Below are 16,792 nucleotides of genomic sequence, written 5' to 3'. Positions count from 1 at the left end.
TTATGGCACCAGCTCCCAGTGGAGGGATGTGCCAGGCCGTACAACTAAACTGCAACAGTACCTGTGTCTTGATTTTTCAGTGTTTCATGGCCAATAACATATCACCTAATATTGGAAAACTAAGCAACAGTGTCTTTGAAACGGAACATAACCCAACAGCTATTTCTGTGTGTCTTCATGTCATCACAGTGCAAAGGCAGAAATAAGGAGATTTCCAGTGATACACAGCCTGTCACAATCTAGTCATACTTTCAGCAGGTACCACTACAAACATGGAGCTATACTGGACAACGCTCCCCAGGCTCAGCTCCCTTCACCTTAAGCAATTAAGTGGGTGAATTGAAATAGGTGATTAACCACCCTACATGCCTTTAGCAATTAGGGAAAAGGGAAAGGTATGTCTTGAAGGTGTTTCAAGGTCTTAGGTGGACCAAGTAGCTATCTGAAGGCTCTCTTTCTCCACTGACTATGCATGGATCAGAAATTAACTGGGGTCCTAAATCTTTGCTCAGACCAAATGTACCAAATTTCATTGGCTAAATCCAGGCATTGGAGACTGTAGTAGGGCCTATGTATGTGAATACAGTGCTCAGAACTGGCTCAGTAGCTGGAACCTAGTGAAAATATTCTGATCTGTTCACTGAAGATGTTTAGACAAGGAAAGCTCATCACATTTCAACACACAGACTTGCAGAAGGCTTAACAGCAGCAATGTAGATAACAGATACCTAACCAGGTGTAAGGAAGAGGAAACAAAGGTTTGTGGTTTGAACAAAGTGCTGATGAACATCACTACTGGAATTATCGGGAAAAATATTTTAATCAAAGAAAAACAACTTTTCCACAGAGACAATTATAATGCTTTTATTTAGCAAATGTACTGGAAGAACTGTTTTTCTGTAAAGACATACAGATATGCCGCAATTCCATAGAGCTTCCACTCTCTCAAATAGCTACGATTTTTTGAAATCAATTTAATGAACAGAAGGGGATATATGTGGAGACGTCAAACTTATTTTTGTCATAAACCACATTATTCCATTTACCACTAATCCCCAAATAATTGACCTGGGGCCACCAAGAGCTTGCAGAACCCTTGCTGCTGCTTTATAGAGAACAGGCTGTTCACACAGTTTTAACTGTCCTCTGTTTCTAGCCGTGTGAACAGAAAAAAGACATTAAATACTTCCTTAATACCTCTTTTTCCATACTGGCAATTGCTGAGGTTACCACAGGATTGCTTTGGTTTTTTGTTTGTATTTTTACAATTGCATATGGAAGGGCAGTGATCTAGGACATTATTTCCCTACTAAGATGTGCTTCAAACTACAGAAAGCTTTTGTGAAACCCTGCCTTGTAAAATTGAGAACAGACCCTATAGCATTCATCCTTCTACAGTCTACACTTGACTGAAAGATAAAGGTTTTTTTTCCTGAGAATTGTGTTCCTTTATACTTTGAGTTAGCCCTGTATTTGCCTTCTGCTACTGCCTACTAGGCATTGTGCCTCTCACTTGGAAAGTACTGACATGATTGCCACTTCCCACCATGCCAGATGATTGTAAAGCATGGAAGAGATGACATGATGTAAGGGTCTGCAATAATTATACAGGAGTATCCCATATTGAAGCATTCTTTGGTTTGGCAGAGAGAAATGAAGTCTACTGCTAAGATCTGCCTTGCATACTTGTGTTTGAATGTCCTGAGACATCCATAGCAGCCTGAAATGAAAACTCACTAAATGCAAACCCAATTCTGTATAAAAAAGAAAGCCCTTAGAAACAAATCTATCACAAGGGCTCTTCTCACCAAAAAATTAATTACAACTTTACATTACTGAACTCTGATGAACAAAGCATAACATTCCCTCAGATGTGAGGCCCAACTCAAAACACAAAGGAGGAGTACTTATTAAGTACTTAGTTTTCTGAGATATTCATTGCTTGCCCTATTCTTCCATCCCTTCTGGTCTGAAACCAATCTTTCCCCAGCTGTTTTTGGAATGTTTCTGAAAAAAGAAGATAAACTTTGGCCCTATTAGGGTTAATGCTTTTGCATAGACATATATGACCATAAACTGGTCGACTAGTAGAGGTCTTCTGCTAACATTGTGACTGAGAACAGGAAGAATACAGCCACAATAATATACAGCTGTCTACTAAAAGTATTGCATACAGACATCTTTGGCCATGCAGTCTCTTGGCCTTCTGAAAATATGTGAGCTGCATTGCTAACATGACAAAAAAAATAGCAATGTTGAGAATTAGAAAGAGGCGGGTATAAGAAGCTGATATTGATGGGGCACTACTTCGAGCAGTCGTCACCATCTGTGCCAGCCCTGATCGGCCTTTGATTGACACCCCAGTTTTATGCTTCACATAAGTGATATCTGCAAAATCCAGAAGATCTTTCATTTCCTCGTCTTCATCTACAGGCAACTCTTTTTGTGCTTGAGTCTGTGCCTTTTGTCGCACTTTTCTTTCATTTACCTCAATTTGTGCAAAAATGTCAGGAACGGCATCAACAAATTTGTAGCCTTTGGCTACCTTTCTGTTTTTCTTTGCTCTGCCGTGCTGCTGCTGCTGCCTCTGTGAGATTGCAAATATCCTGTCAATGGCCTCCTCTGTCTGTCTCTTATCTGAAAACCTCAGCAGGCGCTCAGCAGTCTTCCTAAAGCTAGCCGTGTTGCGTACACGAGATAAGATCTGCTTCTCGAGCTGCTGGAAAACAGGCTTAAAATGCTGCAGGTTCCTCTCCACGATCCCTACGTAGTCCTTCACTTCTGGCACTGCGGAGGTCCTAATGGCAGAGGCTCGGTCAAAGACAATTTTCTGGCGGTCTGCAATAACCTGTGCAAAGGCAGAGCGGGACCCATCCTCAACGGGCCACAGGTACACTGCGTAGGCGTGCTCGCTGGTGGTAACGAAAACATCCAGCTGTGGAGAATCTCCACGGACGGTGAAGCTCTGCACGTCGACAGAGGGCCCAATGAAAAGGTAAATGGCCCTCGTGACGGGGTGCCGCAAGAAGGTTGTTACATTCACATAGTTCGTTCCATTGTATGGGTAGCCCCGGGGATACATCCTTGAGGCAATGGTAGCTTTCTCGCTGTGGCCAGTGTCATCCATCCAGTACATCTTATATATCCCATCACGGTGCCTAATAAAGGCCCCATGGACATCATCAACAACTGTTTCTTCAAAAGGCACATCCACATTGTGGAAGAAACTGGTCGCTGCCTCCAGGGGGCTGTCATCTTCTAGATGGATTTGGTCCACTAGCAAGAGAAGCTGGGGATGGAGAAGTATGAGGTTTCTTTGCAATTTTCTCAGCTTCAGTTTAGGATTGTATGCACCCACTCCTTCTCCCCTGATAAAAACCACCCCGCTTCTCTCCATGGCAGCAACCACTCGTCCCTGACAGTCACCAGCCAAGTCATGTTTATATTTAAGCCACTTTGAGGAACAGTCCTCTGTAATCTGCCCTTCCCATGGGGAGAAGCAGCTCTTGGACACGGCAGGGGAAAACATCAACACATTATTAAAAAAAGTATATTTTGGCCCATACAGAGCTTCTGTTATGAAAGGTACGCCGTTGGGAGCAAAAGTAAAGGAGTTTTGGTCCGGGTGTTCATGGCCAGCATTAAAGTTCCTCCACCCCTTGATCCACTCTTTGTACTTGTTCTTATGAACAATATCATATATTGCACGTCCTCCCAGCTTTCCTGACTTGAAGGAAAGGAAAGGCCTGTTGATTTCAGCCGGCAAAGCACTTCCATAGGTTACTACTCCCCAGTCCTCAAAATAATGCAGCTTAGGAACCCCGTAGTCTGGCGGAGGTACGGAGCGCAAACTTGCATCATACCTGCCAAAAAGACGAGGAAAATGGGTTTACAAATCACTTGACTGATTCCATTATCAGCACCTGCACAAAACTCAAAAAACGATTCAATATTTACATCAAGGAGCAAGCTAACAATATAAAGCCTACATGTATGCTTCCTGAGTGAACTAGTCATGTAGTTGTAATTATATTTATCATACTAATCCCTATACAAATTTGTTGTGTGCTTTTTACAAAATAATAGCTGAAAGCATCTGCTCCACATTTAAAGCAAGCAATCCTTCTGCAGTCCAAAAATAAGAGTACCACTAATTTCAAACTAGCCACGTTTTGCCTTATATCATAAAGCTACTGACTGCAATACAAATCTTTAAAAAAGGCACATTAGGACCAGGCTGTAGACACTGTCTATTTTACACTAGACATCAACATTTGCACCTATTTACTGACTACTTAACCAAGAGAAGCAGAGTATCTGTTTCCCCAAACTGATGGTTATAGAAGTCTGTAGTCTCCAAACAGAACTAGCAATAAGCTAAAAATTAATGAAAAGGCATTTTAAAGGATAAATTTTTATGATTTATATAACGGTGTATGTTAGTTTCCTTCTCCAACTAGGTTGAAGAAAAATTTGCATGGCTTGCTTGTACAAATTGTAAGATATAAGACATTCAGTTTAAAAAGAGGTCTTAATTCCAGAAAAGGTTAAAATGCTTATAATTTTTGTTTTATTTGATCTACAGGAGTTAAAACAAACAAAAAAAAACAACCATGGAGAACAAAACCTAACCTTCTGGCATTGTTGTTAAGCAACCAAAATAAACAAAACCATAATTAAGCCCAGTAATATTTCTGTTAGATGGTTCCTCATCAGATTTACTCTCTACAGCTAACCAGGAGCCTCTGTCAGGCCCTAGACAATCACAGCTTACGTCCTGCATACAGCTTCAGGTAATTCCAATCAGCGCCGGGAGCCTACTCTTTATCTACTGGTCCCTGATGGAGATTCCCCTAAAAGCAGACCTCTTTCCTGAGACTCCAATGCAAGTGGACACGCTCATCACAAGAGCAACACTGCAGCATGGGGAAAAGGCAATTGTGGGAATACTCCGATAATTTTTTTCTTTTTTTCTTCTTTTTTTTTTTACTCAGGTGCTCTTAAAAAATTTCTTTCTCTTTGACATCAAAAATAATTTTCTAAGTATAAATTCCCAAGATTTCCGTGGAGACACAGGAGAAAAGAATGATGGAATGGGGTTGTAGAGGAGAGATTCTGTATTTTGCAAATAACAAGATGAAGGGTGCTTGGAGCCTAATAAACATGCATTCTAATGGGTGTACCATAAATGCAAAACAATATATATTCAATAATATTTTTCTTGTAAAAGAGAGAAATAGAGCTACACTGACTCCTCAAAAATGTACTTGTTCTCTCCACAAACTGAGGGAATTTATATGTATATCTAAAGCCTCTTGGGTCTTTTCATTTCTTACCTTTAGAAGACTGACATACAAGTTAGCGGAGCTGTAAATTACAAGGAAAATATGGATCTGATCATCTATCATGATTTTTTTTCTGAGCACAATGCCCTACTGCTTACATTACTTTAGCTTTTAAAAGAAAGCTTATCTATAAAAGCAATAGACAACAGAAGGTAAACACAAAAGCAGATGTAGGACAAGACCAAGGTGTTCCTTGTAGCGATAGATACTGTGCATCTATGCCAAGTGAAGAAGTTCTTCTGACCCTAATGACTATCTGGGTCGCACACGGCCAGTCTGATCTCTGTTTCTACAGTACAAATCTAAAGATAATGAATTATCACTAATAGCAAACAGCTGTCAGGTTCCGTTTGAGCCCACTCATTCCCTTTCATACCAGAGAAATTCAGTGTGGAGAGTGCACCACCTCTGCCCTTTGGATGGTGTCCCCGGGCCCTCCACCACTCGGTTCCTTCTGATCTGCTCTGCCAACCAGTTTCCGCTGCCATTGCGCATGACAAATTTGTCGAGAAACACCAGCTGGCTCTCTGGCCCATAGAACCAGTTATAGTTGGAATCTGCGATGGCCACGGTTCTCTGAAACCCTTGGGAAAAAGTGAAAAGGAAGGTAAGAAAGAACAAATAAACGTACAAGGATGCATTTGTAGGGCATGACGGTGAAGCCAAGCAGTACTAACAGACACAAACAGAAACAGCCTTTTCAGATGTTTATAGACCTACTTGTAAATGAGCCATAAACAGGTTACACAGGAGCTGTTTCCTTCTGCTGTAGCTAACTTGAATACTCGCCTTTCTTCTTCGGCTATGGGCTACAGACAGTCAAAGTACTACAAAAAAGTGTAAGAAGCAATGTCCCATCCACTTCCTCTCCTCACTCAAATCTGGCAAAGGTAACTTTCCCTTTACAGCTTTCACTTTTCCTATCAATCCAAACAGTATCAATCCAAACTCTCTGAAGAAAGAAAACAGGTTCCCCCAAGGAAAAAAAAATCAGCTTCACCCTGAAACAGCTAGCATGAGTTCACTTTGCTCTTAGGAGCCTCTTCCCAGCAGACGCCCGAGGTCTCACATGGAGAGACCTCCTTACATGCCTATGCTGGCATGCCAAAGCTGCACTCAGCCCCCCTTACACAGACAGCTAGATCTGCGATTCTTATAGCCAATAAAGTTATCACTGTCTTTTCAACCAGGAATTTGAACAATATAAGTTCCTAATTAATTGTCCTGCAAATAAGCAACAGAAAACCATCATCTAAAACTTGCAAGGCTGCCTGAAACTAAATCTCTTCTGAAGCTAGAAGGGGTCAGCAATATTTATTAACTTATAAATGGTTTCGTATTTGTACATCTCCATCTTTCAGTCACAGCTAGGACTTCAAATCAGAGATGCTAAAACACTCTGTGAGAGATTGGAGAGATCCAGCAAAAGAACAGAACTATTAAAAGCCTGCAAAATTGATCCATTAGTGACATCAGATATTTCTGTTTAATTTTCACATTGAAAAAAGAAAATGGTTTGTGTACCCCTGCACAGAGAAACCTATCATTTGAGTCAATTACATTTTCCATATGAAAAAATATTTTAATAAAAATGGTATAAAAATCTATTTCAGTGTTTTGTGGAAAACTGGTGATCATATAAAACTTTCCTATACTTTGTTGATACTTTTCCCCTGGCTTCATCATTTTCTATTCCCTTCACCTAGTATTTTAGTGTGTGACTTTTGGCAAAGGAAAAAACCCGTTAGAATCTCGAAGAATATCATTTTTCAAATGGAAAACCCCAGAAACAGGTCTGTTTCAAACTCTGAAAACCAGAAATCAAATTCTGAATCACTGTTTTTTCTCCCAAATGATGTTCCTATCTTTTGACTGCTTTTAAAGAGTTTAATAAACAATGATCTTTAATAAGCAGTGATAAACAAGGATGTCACTGTTTTGATGGATGATGAAGGTAAAATCCAAGAAAAAGGTTATTTAAAAAAAAATGCAAGTACAATGTTATTTAAAAATGGCCTACTTCAAGTATGAAATTTACTGCTGCTTCAAGAATTAGAAGATTCATCTTCATTCACCCAAATGACCTACCTGGCAGGACAGTCCTGTACATAAATGCAAAGTGCTGCTTGAGCCAGGGGTGGCTGAAGTGATTGATATCAAAGTGCCTTTGGACAAGAAACATGTACTGAAACAGCGATCTGGTCGTGTAGCTGCCATAAGCCACCCCTTCATAGAGGGAGCCATCTGTGACCTCCTGCAGCAGGACTACTGACTTCTCCATGATTGCCAGCACTTGCTTGGTCCACAAGTAAGCTTCCTGAAGGTAGCCTGAAAGAAAAAGATGTTGGCAAATCTTATTACAACACCATAGGTCATAGATTATGTCATCTGTACTCCCACAGTGGGATCCTTTGCAGCAAGGAATCTGCAATCCAGAGCTCTCAAATACAACCTAGAGCTGCAGCGTCCCTGTAGTTCTAGGGTGAAAAATAAAACGCTATATTTAAACACAGCAAAGCAAGGTCACATGAGCAGGGAAAATCTATCAAACGCCTTTTGCTAATAATGTGGGATTATGCTTCCCATCTTAAAGAGAAAATTTCCTTAATGCATTCAGAACATGCAAAAAGGGAAGAGCCACGCCAAGACTACTGTATTTCAAATTAAAGCCGTATGAAAACAGACTTACGATCCCCACTAGAGGGCTCCAATAATGCAAATATTCTAATCAGTCATTTTTCACTGGCATGATCACCAGCATGGTAAGGAGGTCCTCAGAGTTTCAAAAACCAAAGAAGTTCACATCTGAGCTGCAGTCAACTGATATTCTACTAATACTTGCTCTATTTTAAGACATGCTCCGTTCTACTTTCATTTTTATTTTATTGTACAACCTAAAGGGTTATCCAAATAGAATTTATTTTGGAAAAGTTTTGCATGGTTAATTCCAAATGCAGATTCCTCAGTTCCAGAGTAAAATTACTCTTCCAGCTAGGTTAAGTTTCAGCCTCCACATATACAAGCCCTAAACAGTTATATTTCTTCTAAAGAAAAGACTTTCAGAGATCTTACTATTTTTGTCTGCTCTACACAAATCGAGAGCAGGGAAGAGGTTGTGAGAAGACCTTCTCAGGGCTTGTCTGCCTTCACCAAGGAACAAGTACAAGCACAAGAGCCTCAGCACTGCATTTATGTATTGCAGAAGGCAGCACGTGGATCCCAGCAGAGGAAAGGCTACGTGCCTTCTCTTATTTTCTTTTGGATTCACTGGCAAGAGAGGTAGGACTAAAGAGAGACCAACTGGCTCGTGCTTCTATATGACAACTTAGTGTCTACCCAGCTCAAAGTGTCTGGACACAGATTTAACCAGACTTATTTCCACCATATAGCAGAGCTCAGCTGGCATACATTACGCCCCATTACGTTGTGAAGCGGTGCCTGCTGAATGAAGTGCACATGCCAGGCTAAGTGAGTATGAGCTACATTCAAACCTGCTACTAAGACTGTTTCATGTCATTGCCACAATTACTGTATTTATGCTCAGCAGAGTGATGAGCAATTCAGGCTTCCTACTAGTCAAGGCTGCCAAATCCTGCTTGGTTAACAGAGAGGAAAAAAAGTTGCAATATCTAAATTAAACAGACAACCTGAATCTAACGTGGTATTTTTATCCGCTGGCGGAGGAGATAAATACGGTGGGGAAGGCCTGAGCAACAGGGACAGGTGGAACTACTTAACTTCTACTTACTTCACTCACAGCTATCTTGACAATGCTTCATTACTCTGATGGAGTTGAGAGCACAGCGCTCTGTCCGAGTAAAATCCCAAATGCTTCCACCCTTGTTTTCCCTTGTGACATTAACAGCCACAATAGCTAGCTTTTGACTACTGCACTAGCAAGAATGCTATTTTCCATGGTTCTTCACAGTCTATTTACCATTGTAATGCATATATGTTCTGTTTACTTAGTTTATATCTATGCTATAACCCTATACTTGTAGAATATTAAAAGAATAATAATATGTTAGAATAAAGAAGTAAGAGACTCAACACTGGGTCAGGCTACACAACAAAACAGAACAAATCTCACCTAAAATTAGCAGTATCTATATCAAACTAGGCCTTACTCAAGTTTCTTTTTTGAATATCTGAGTGTTTATTTTAACTGCAAAGAATTCAGTATATCTGTGTGCCTGGAATTCATTTCAATTAGTTTCACTTTTCAGTCCTATGACAATGTTTACATGTTTTTAATCTGGCTACTTAGTCTCTGCATGCTTCAATAGCTGAATAGTGTTTAAAATTATTAGTTGAAATTTAAACCTTTTGGAAGAAAGGTCTACACTGGGATACACTATTTGCAATTGCTATGCATCTGCTACAGGGAGAATAGTATGTTTACTCCTTTTCTCCCTCCCTTTTTTTCTTCTCCTTCAGAAAAAGCCTTTCATCTTGGAATGAGAATTTTTAAGAAACCATTTTTTTTTTGTTTTAGACAAACAGAAGAACTTCATTTAAATTTCATTTTTTTTAAAATAAAGTTGCTTTATATTGAAAACAACAGAATTTTAATTCAGAAATATAGAGTCTGGATGTTTTGACCTATTTTCATTTGAAATATCAGCACAAATTTTCAAATTGCTCAAGTGTTGCTGAATTCCCCCCCCCCAAAAAAAAAAAACAACCAAAACCCAAACCCACCAACCTTTGGTGAAAGAAATATTGCCCAACTTTGTGATGTTACCATTGTCTGGCACAACTTGCATACTTATGGTCTATACTCTAATGAAAAGCAGAGTCATCTCGCAAACTGTCAGCTTTCTGCAACAACGGAGGCTCAGGGAAGGATGGAATTATGAGGAATTTAGCAAAACCCACTGAATAAACATGATCTGAGTCTTCAATTTGTGCAAGGCAAGATAGGAGGAAAGGGAATAACTTTCACACATACTCTTGCTGCTTTTCAGCACATGCACTTCAGTGAATGTGCTTGTTTTGACAAAGAGTCAACAAAAAGATGACCCTCCCAAACACAGTAGGTGTCAAAGTTTTTTTTCACACTTCTTTGGGCATCTGAAAGCTCCAACAATGTGCAGATGTGCCTTTGCTTGGCAGGGCTGTAGAGCTTGGCAATGCCATCAGCATCCAGAAACTAGATTCTCCTTGACTTGCAGCAACTAAGTATTTCCATTGGGCATCCTGTTTTCAAAATACTTCTAGTACATATTAAATAATCACTTGATAAAATACTGACGCATTCTTATAAAAGCAGGAGCTGGCTCCATGACTTCCACCTCTCAGCCGAAGTACCACTGGGGTTTAAGGTCAGGATTTCTTATCTGCTCTCTCCCTCTGACTCTGTGACTTGCATTCTCGTTTACACTGTGTATCACTCAGACAGGAGGAGACGGATAGTCCCAGGCAGAGCAGCCAAAAGGAACTGGTGAGGTTATTCACCTGGGAACTGGGAAGGACGTCCCTGAAGCAAAGAAGGAGATGACACCTGGCACAGACACCTCTTGGAGGAAGGTTGCGGAGTGCAAGGGCATAGTTCAGAGGGAAAAAGGTAAAGTCCTGCTCATTGCCATAGAAAAGGATGCTGGAAAGAAAGGTCCTGAGCTGTGGCCTTTGGGTGGATAAAGTGACACCTTTACAGCTCTCTCAGGGAGACAGGACAGAAGTCTTGGATGAAATTCCAGGTTATCCTGTTGCCTAGCTCCCAGCTCAGAGCATGGAGTGCTGACCTTCTCAATGTGTTGTGTAAGGAGACCAAGGGCACCGCACTTTACTGATAATCTACCCTGAAAGACCCTGTCTGTAAATCTGGACTGGACAGACTATACACAAGGGGATTTTTAATTCTTACAAACAGTGAGATAAGAGTTTCAGAATCACTTAGATAACTGAATTTTTATACACAGGGATATATGCATACATATTACACCTTGTACATCTGCTCACAGACTTTTGTTCTATTCAGTAAATTAAATTTTTCTAAGCAGCAAAAGAGCAAACCCAATCCAGCCGTACTCTCAGAGGCATTTCTATCAGTTCCTGAACTTTGCTGCATAAATGATTAAGTTGACAAACTTCAGAAAAATGTTCCTATGGTTTAGCACATACCTTGATTCATCAGAACCAGGCTCCCAGCCAGCAGGGCCACACAGTTGGTAGGCTGGTGGTTGTGGAGGTACTGGAAGCCCCATCCACGTCTGTATGATGTTTCGTACATATATCCCGAGGCATTGGCAATTACCTCAAGAAATCTCTCCTGTTGAGTCTTGCTAAGATAGCTGTACAAGAAGTCATATGCAGTGGCAAAACCAACTAAGGAGTGAGCGAGAGGGACCTCATCCCATGGGGCATCCTTCACTAGCCTGTCAATAAAGAAAGATGCCGATCAATTAATTAATTAATTAATATGCTGATTTCACCTACTTATTTTTCTCCATTACCATACTGTGAGGTGTGTATGACTTAATGTTTCTGAAGTTAGGCAATTCATGTGGAATTTTAACACAGTAGTAAGCTACTTACCAAGTCTCTGAGACCATTTTTTTCTTTCCTAAGTATGGACAACATTAACTTCAAAGCTCATTAATTTTATTAGAAAGATTAAGTTGTTAAATATTAAAACAGTGCTTGCAATATTCTGGGGTTTGCTAGGAGAAACAGATGATATGCAGAATATTGATTGTACAGAAATGGAATCTATTTATCTAAAGCAAGATTCACATCATTTTTGTGAGAAAGTAATATCCCAGAGTTTATACTCCTCCAAAAATCTGTAACAACCTTTTTCTTTTCCAAAGGAGCCAAATGTTGATAAATTCCTGAATGGTGGCTATGGGACTGAAGTTGTCTTTAAAGCAAGTATAATAAAATAACTCACTATGCTGTTTCTTCATTTCCGAAATGCATTCAAGGATAGAAGTAGAGATGATGAAATTTACTTTCATGACTACAATTCAAATTAACATACTTAATAACATTAAAAAAAACAGTGTTTAACATAAAATAGAGGTAAAATGATGCCACTACTCAAAATTATTTTCTAGGAACTACCTGCTTGTATTCAATGATTACATTGAATTTAGCAAAATAGTAAATTTGTACCAAGAAAATTCATAATGGAGGTGGAGGTAGTGTAGAACAAATACTTCTCTTAAATCAAGCATATATTGTGTATCAAAGACTTAGTTTTGCAGTGCTGACAGTACTTTCAAACCACGGTTCTACAGAAAAGGAAATGTGAAGGAATACATAGTGAAAAAAAAATCTGTGATAAACTGAACCATCATCAGTTGCTTTCATGGTTGTTCTTTCACTTTCTTTGCAATATATTTTTTATTACAGAAATGAATTTTAAATTGTTGAGATGAGAGAGTGTCCTACTGCAATCTGTGGAAATTGTGTTGTGCTCTTGAAGACATGCACCTTCCAGCTTCAACTATTCTATGACTCTATAAATATGATTTCATCTTAATTTGTGTAAGCAGTAGTGTGAACAAACAGATGAGAAAAAATACCAAAAGAGCAAGATTTTTAAAAAATCCTCATTCTGCTATAGGAGCATTTATTTGCACTCAATGTGCATGAATGAACCACGTAGAAATTATGACCATCAGCCTAGGGCACTGCAACTATGGTAAAACACAACATGTACAAATGAGAAGAATGACCTTTAATTTTTATTTCAGTATATCTAAGATCACTGGAATAACTCAAATGAACTTGGCACATTCACACCTGTATGTAAGGAAAGCCTCTGTAGGCTTTTTGATTAGCTGAATTTCCAACAGTTTTAAGTGTTCACCTTCCCTCAGCTTCAATCCTATCTTCTGCTGAGGGAAGTTATACATTCATTTTTCCTTTTTTTAAATGAAATCTTTATCTCACAGATTTTAAATTAAATACATGAATGCATTCAGCATTGAGCAGCAGGATTTGACTTTTTTTTTTTGAACCAGTGTTTTTATTGGTCTAGATTATTTTGTTTGCAGAATTTTGTTTCTTGACTAACAGACAGGCATTGACAGAAAATGGTTGTGAACCATATTAAGACAGACAGCTATAAGTGTGGTAACAAATAACTGTCAAAGCATCAGGAAAAAAAGTTCTAGAAATTTACTACTCATCTTCTCCACATCCACATGCTATTCTCTGTGGTCAACATCAGGAACATTTATCTGTTGTTTTTTCCCTGGTTCAAACTCTGAACTTATCAGTGAAGACTTCCAGCCAGGCATAGTAGAATTGCTTACTTATGTTTTCACTTAATTGTTGTGCAAAAAATTACAGACCTGTAAGCCAAAACATTTACATGCTTTTCCTAGATGCTCATTCTTTCTGTATTTCCAGATTAACTGGAAGAAAACATAGCTGAACTGGACAAGCAACTCTTCCGACTCTCCACATTTATTTATACTGCATCACTGAAGCACAAAAATTGAAAATCCGAGTTAACTGATTATTTGCCAATCTCAGTTAATTCTCTGCATCTTTATTTCTGCTTTTTCATCTTTCCTTATCATTGAAAAAGCTCTGAAAATGTTGTTAGTCCTATATGTGAAAGTAAAGTTGCATTCTATGCTGGTTATATGCAACACCCTGGCACTGTGATTGCTGTCAGAAATCCTCTGACACACGAACATACCTTTGACCAGCTATATAATGAATCCTAATTTCCAAAGTATTTTTAGTTTTGCCTTTCACTAAACCTTTGCACATTCAGAAATCAGAGTTCAAATGGGTACAGGAAATATCACTTTAAAGGCCCCTGCGTGGAACAATTACAAAGTGATTGAGGCTAAGCTATACATTAGGGGGAACAAAAGAACAATAAAAGAATTTGAGTTAATTTAAAACATTTAATTCAAAGTTCAGTATCCTTATAACAACATACAAATTGCTAATTAGAATGTGCTTAAAGCTATTTAATGATCTTTACTTGACTTCATCTTAAATGGGATTTGACAGTGGAACTGATTTATTGTAACTTTCATTGTTAAGATGTACACTAACTTTATGTTTGGTTTCGAATGCAATACTGCATCAAATTCTATAGTATAAGAGTATATATTAGTCTCTATGGCACCACTCCTGATAAAATAGAAAGCACTCTTCTACACGGGAAGTGCTAAATCAATCAGTTATGACTGCAGTTAGATTGTCAATTTCTTTAGCAAAAAAAAACCCCTTCAGTGTAACAAACCTTATGTTAGGAATCCTAAGCCTACATACTGGCATAGTTACCCACCTCATGTTAGACAAAGTAATTTTGTCATAACTTCCCTCAAATTGCAGTTCTGTATAGTAAGTCTTGTATAGAACTTCTATATCACAGGAGATGCACACAAATAATAGAGAAAATTAAATATGACGATTTAAAGACCATCATTTCTAAACATACAAAACCACAGTCAACATCTGTTCTTAAAATGAAGCTCTCTTGATGTAATATATCTTTAGCTGATATAAATCAGTGCGCCTCCATTAACTGAATTTCAATGGAACCAAGCAATGTACACCAAACAATGTAGAACATGATTCACAAGAATAATGGTCAAGTAGCAAGCACTAAATGCTTTTTGTATCTAAATTACGCTCTCATTTTTCAAGTGGATCTCCAGTGTCAGATTTGGTAAACAGCCTGGCTGATAAACCGTGGGAAAGCATGGTACCATAGGCCTGCACTGAACATAGTATGTGAAAAAAGAGTTTTCAGGGCTATCTATTAACTACTCTGCTCTGAAATACTGAAGAAAAATTGTGTGTGTTTGTACAAATAAAGATAGATAAAAACATGCCAATGCTTTGCACTGGAAAACAGCTATTTTCTAAGCCTCTCAGGAGTAAAACTTAGCATCAGATAGTATGAACCTCAGCTTAGCAATTAACTGTGTCTGAAGACAGCAAGTAACCTTTACCTCAATGGTGCATTAGCCTCTTCGGTCTTTTAAAGATATCAGATGTTACCAAAAAAGAATCCAAAGCAAATAAAAATATCTGTAATGGATTCTTTAGTATAGAGCAACTACTTAGTTGCAAACACAAGGACTTTTTGCAAAGACAGTTGTTCCAAAAATTCTAAAGCATATTTTAAAATAACAGCTAAACCATAAATGCATCCCTACAGATAGTACAAAAAAAATTTTTTTTTTTACACCTATATACCTATACCTGTATTTGGAAGAGGTGCCTGTCTGGAAACTTGAGAAGGTTTATAAAAGAGCAAAAAGTGCTGAACAGGTTTGCTGCCTAATGATCAAACTCTATAAACATCCAAAGCCATATGCATCATTCCGCACAAAGAACTGCTGTCTGGACAAATTCTGTGAACGGCACAGGACAAATACATGCCAGGGGTGTTAAGTTCTCTTCATCTGTGTCATATAAAGTATTTTTGTTACTTTATTTTAAACATTTAGAGTTTGATATAAATCCTCCATGAAGAAACTGGAGAAATAGAGATCATGGATAAGGTTGGTATTATGGATAAGTATTATGGTTTTCCTACACGTGTTGAGAATTTTAGCATGGTGCAACGTGGTTATCTGTTTTAGATTTGCTGCCTTCTACAATGAACAATGAATCTGAAGGGGGGGTTAAGACCCAGTTCTTCAGTCATCAATTTATGATGTCAAGAACCATGACGCATGCACTGCATTGTCCAAGGCTAAGAGTGTACATACCACCTTCACTAAATGCGATTCTGTGCTCTAAATAAGTATACCAATTGTATAAAATTTTGGATGGGAAGTAAAAATCAATATCAACAACAACAATAAAAACAAGAAAAATTGTGGTGAGATTACCACAACCTCTCCATTTCTTGACAACATTCCTAATGCTAGTAATGTCTCTTCTCTCAGTAGAAATGGTTTTCTGTATTTTTCCCTCATTTCTCTCTACTAATAACTACTTCCTTCCTGAGGCCAGGAGTATTAGCATTTCTCTAAGAAATATAAGCCAAGAGGGAAAAAACACTGTCTGCCCAGTTCAAGGCAGGACTTAAATCAAACACTCCTGCCTAAGTGAGTTGCCTGATCATCATCTGTGGGATGTTTAGAATCGCCTTTCCTTCACTTTGTATCCAGTTCTTAACAACAAATAGAAGCAAACAGGAAAATAACGCTCTCTAACTTGAGAAATAGAATACCCTTCCAGGCAGTGTGAGATCTGATTTCTAGCCTCTTTGTCAATAAGTAATATGGCATCACTGCATGCAAAATGAAGCATTAAGCACATCTTGACACGTATATTACACAAGTAATCCACATCCTGAAGTTTAATGCTCCGAACTTTCCCATGACAAATTACTTACTGCAGAGTAACTCTTGGAGGTTGAGGGCAGATTAAGCTAATGATTGAAGGAAGCATGCCAATACTCCATCCTCAGTACTGAACCTCTCACTCTCACTAGGTGGATGCAAAGGAAATGAGTC

The 16,792-nt window shown here is 38.7% G+C and overlaps 1 protein-coding gene across 5 annotated transcripts in view; it reads right to left on the bottom strand.

Annotated features, from left to right (window-relative positions):
• Positions 1-848: 848 nt before the first annotated feature.
• The window catches only part of DSE (dermatan sulfate epimerase), a 37,819-nt gene continuing 21,875 nt past the window's right edge, over positions 849-16,792 (bottom strand). For all 5 annotated transcript variants that reach the window (XM_072855725.1, XM_072855727.1, XM_072855724.1 and 2 more), the window contains 4 exons: positions 11,469-11,722; positions 7,434-7,673; positions 5,722-5,929; positions 849-3,863 (listed from right to left, as the gene is read on the bottom strand). In XM_072855725.1, coding sequence (XP_072711826.1) covers positions 2,102-3,863; positions 5,722-5,929; positions 7,434-7,673; positions 11,469-11,722 — 2,464 coding nt within the window. In that variant the 3' untranslated portion in view covers positions 849-2,101. The remainder of the gene's footprint in view (positions 3,864-5,721; positions 5,930-7,433; positions 7,674-11,468; positions 11,723-16,792) is intronic.

The sequence above is a fragment of the Ciconia boyciana genome, chromosome 3, assembly GCF_034638445.1.
Source record: "Ciconia boyciana chromosome 3, ASM3463844v1, whole genome shotgun sequence".
Taxonomy (NCBI): Eukaryota; Metazoa; Chordata; class Aves; order Ciconiiformes; family Ciconiidae; genus Ciconia; species Ciconia boyciana.
This window is presented reverse-complemented; position numbering and strand designations above follow the sequence as displayed.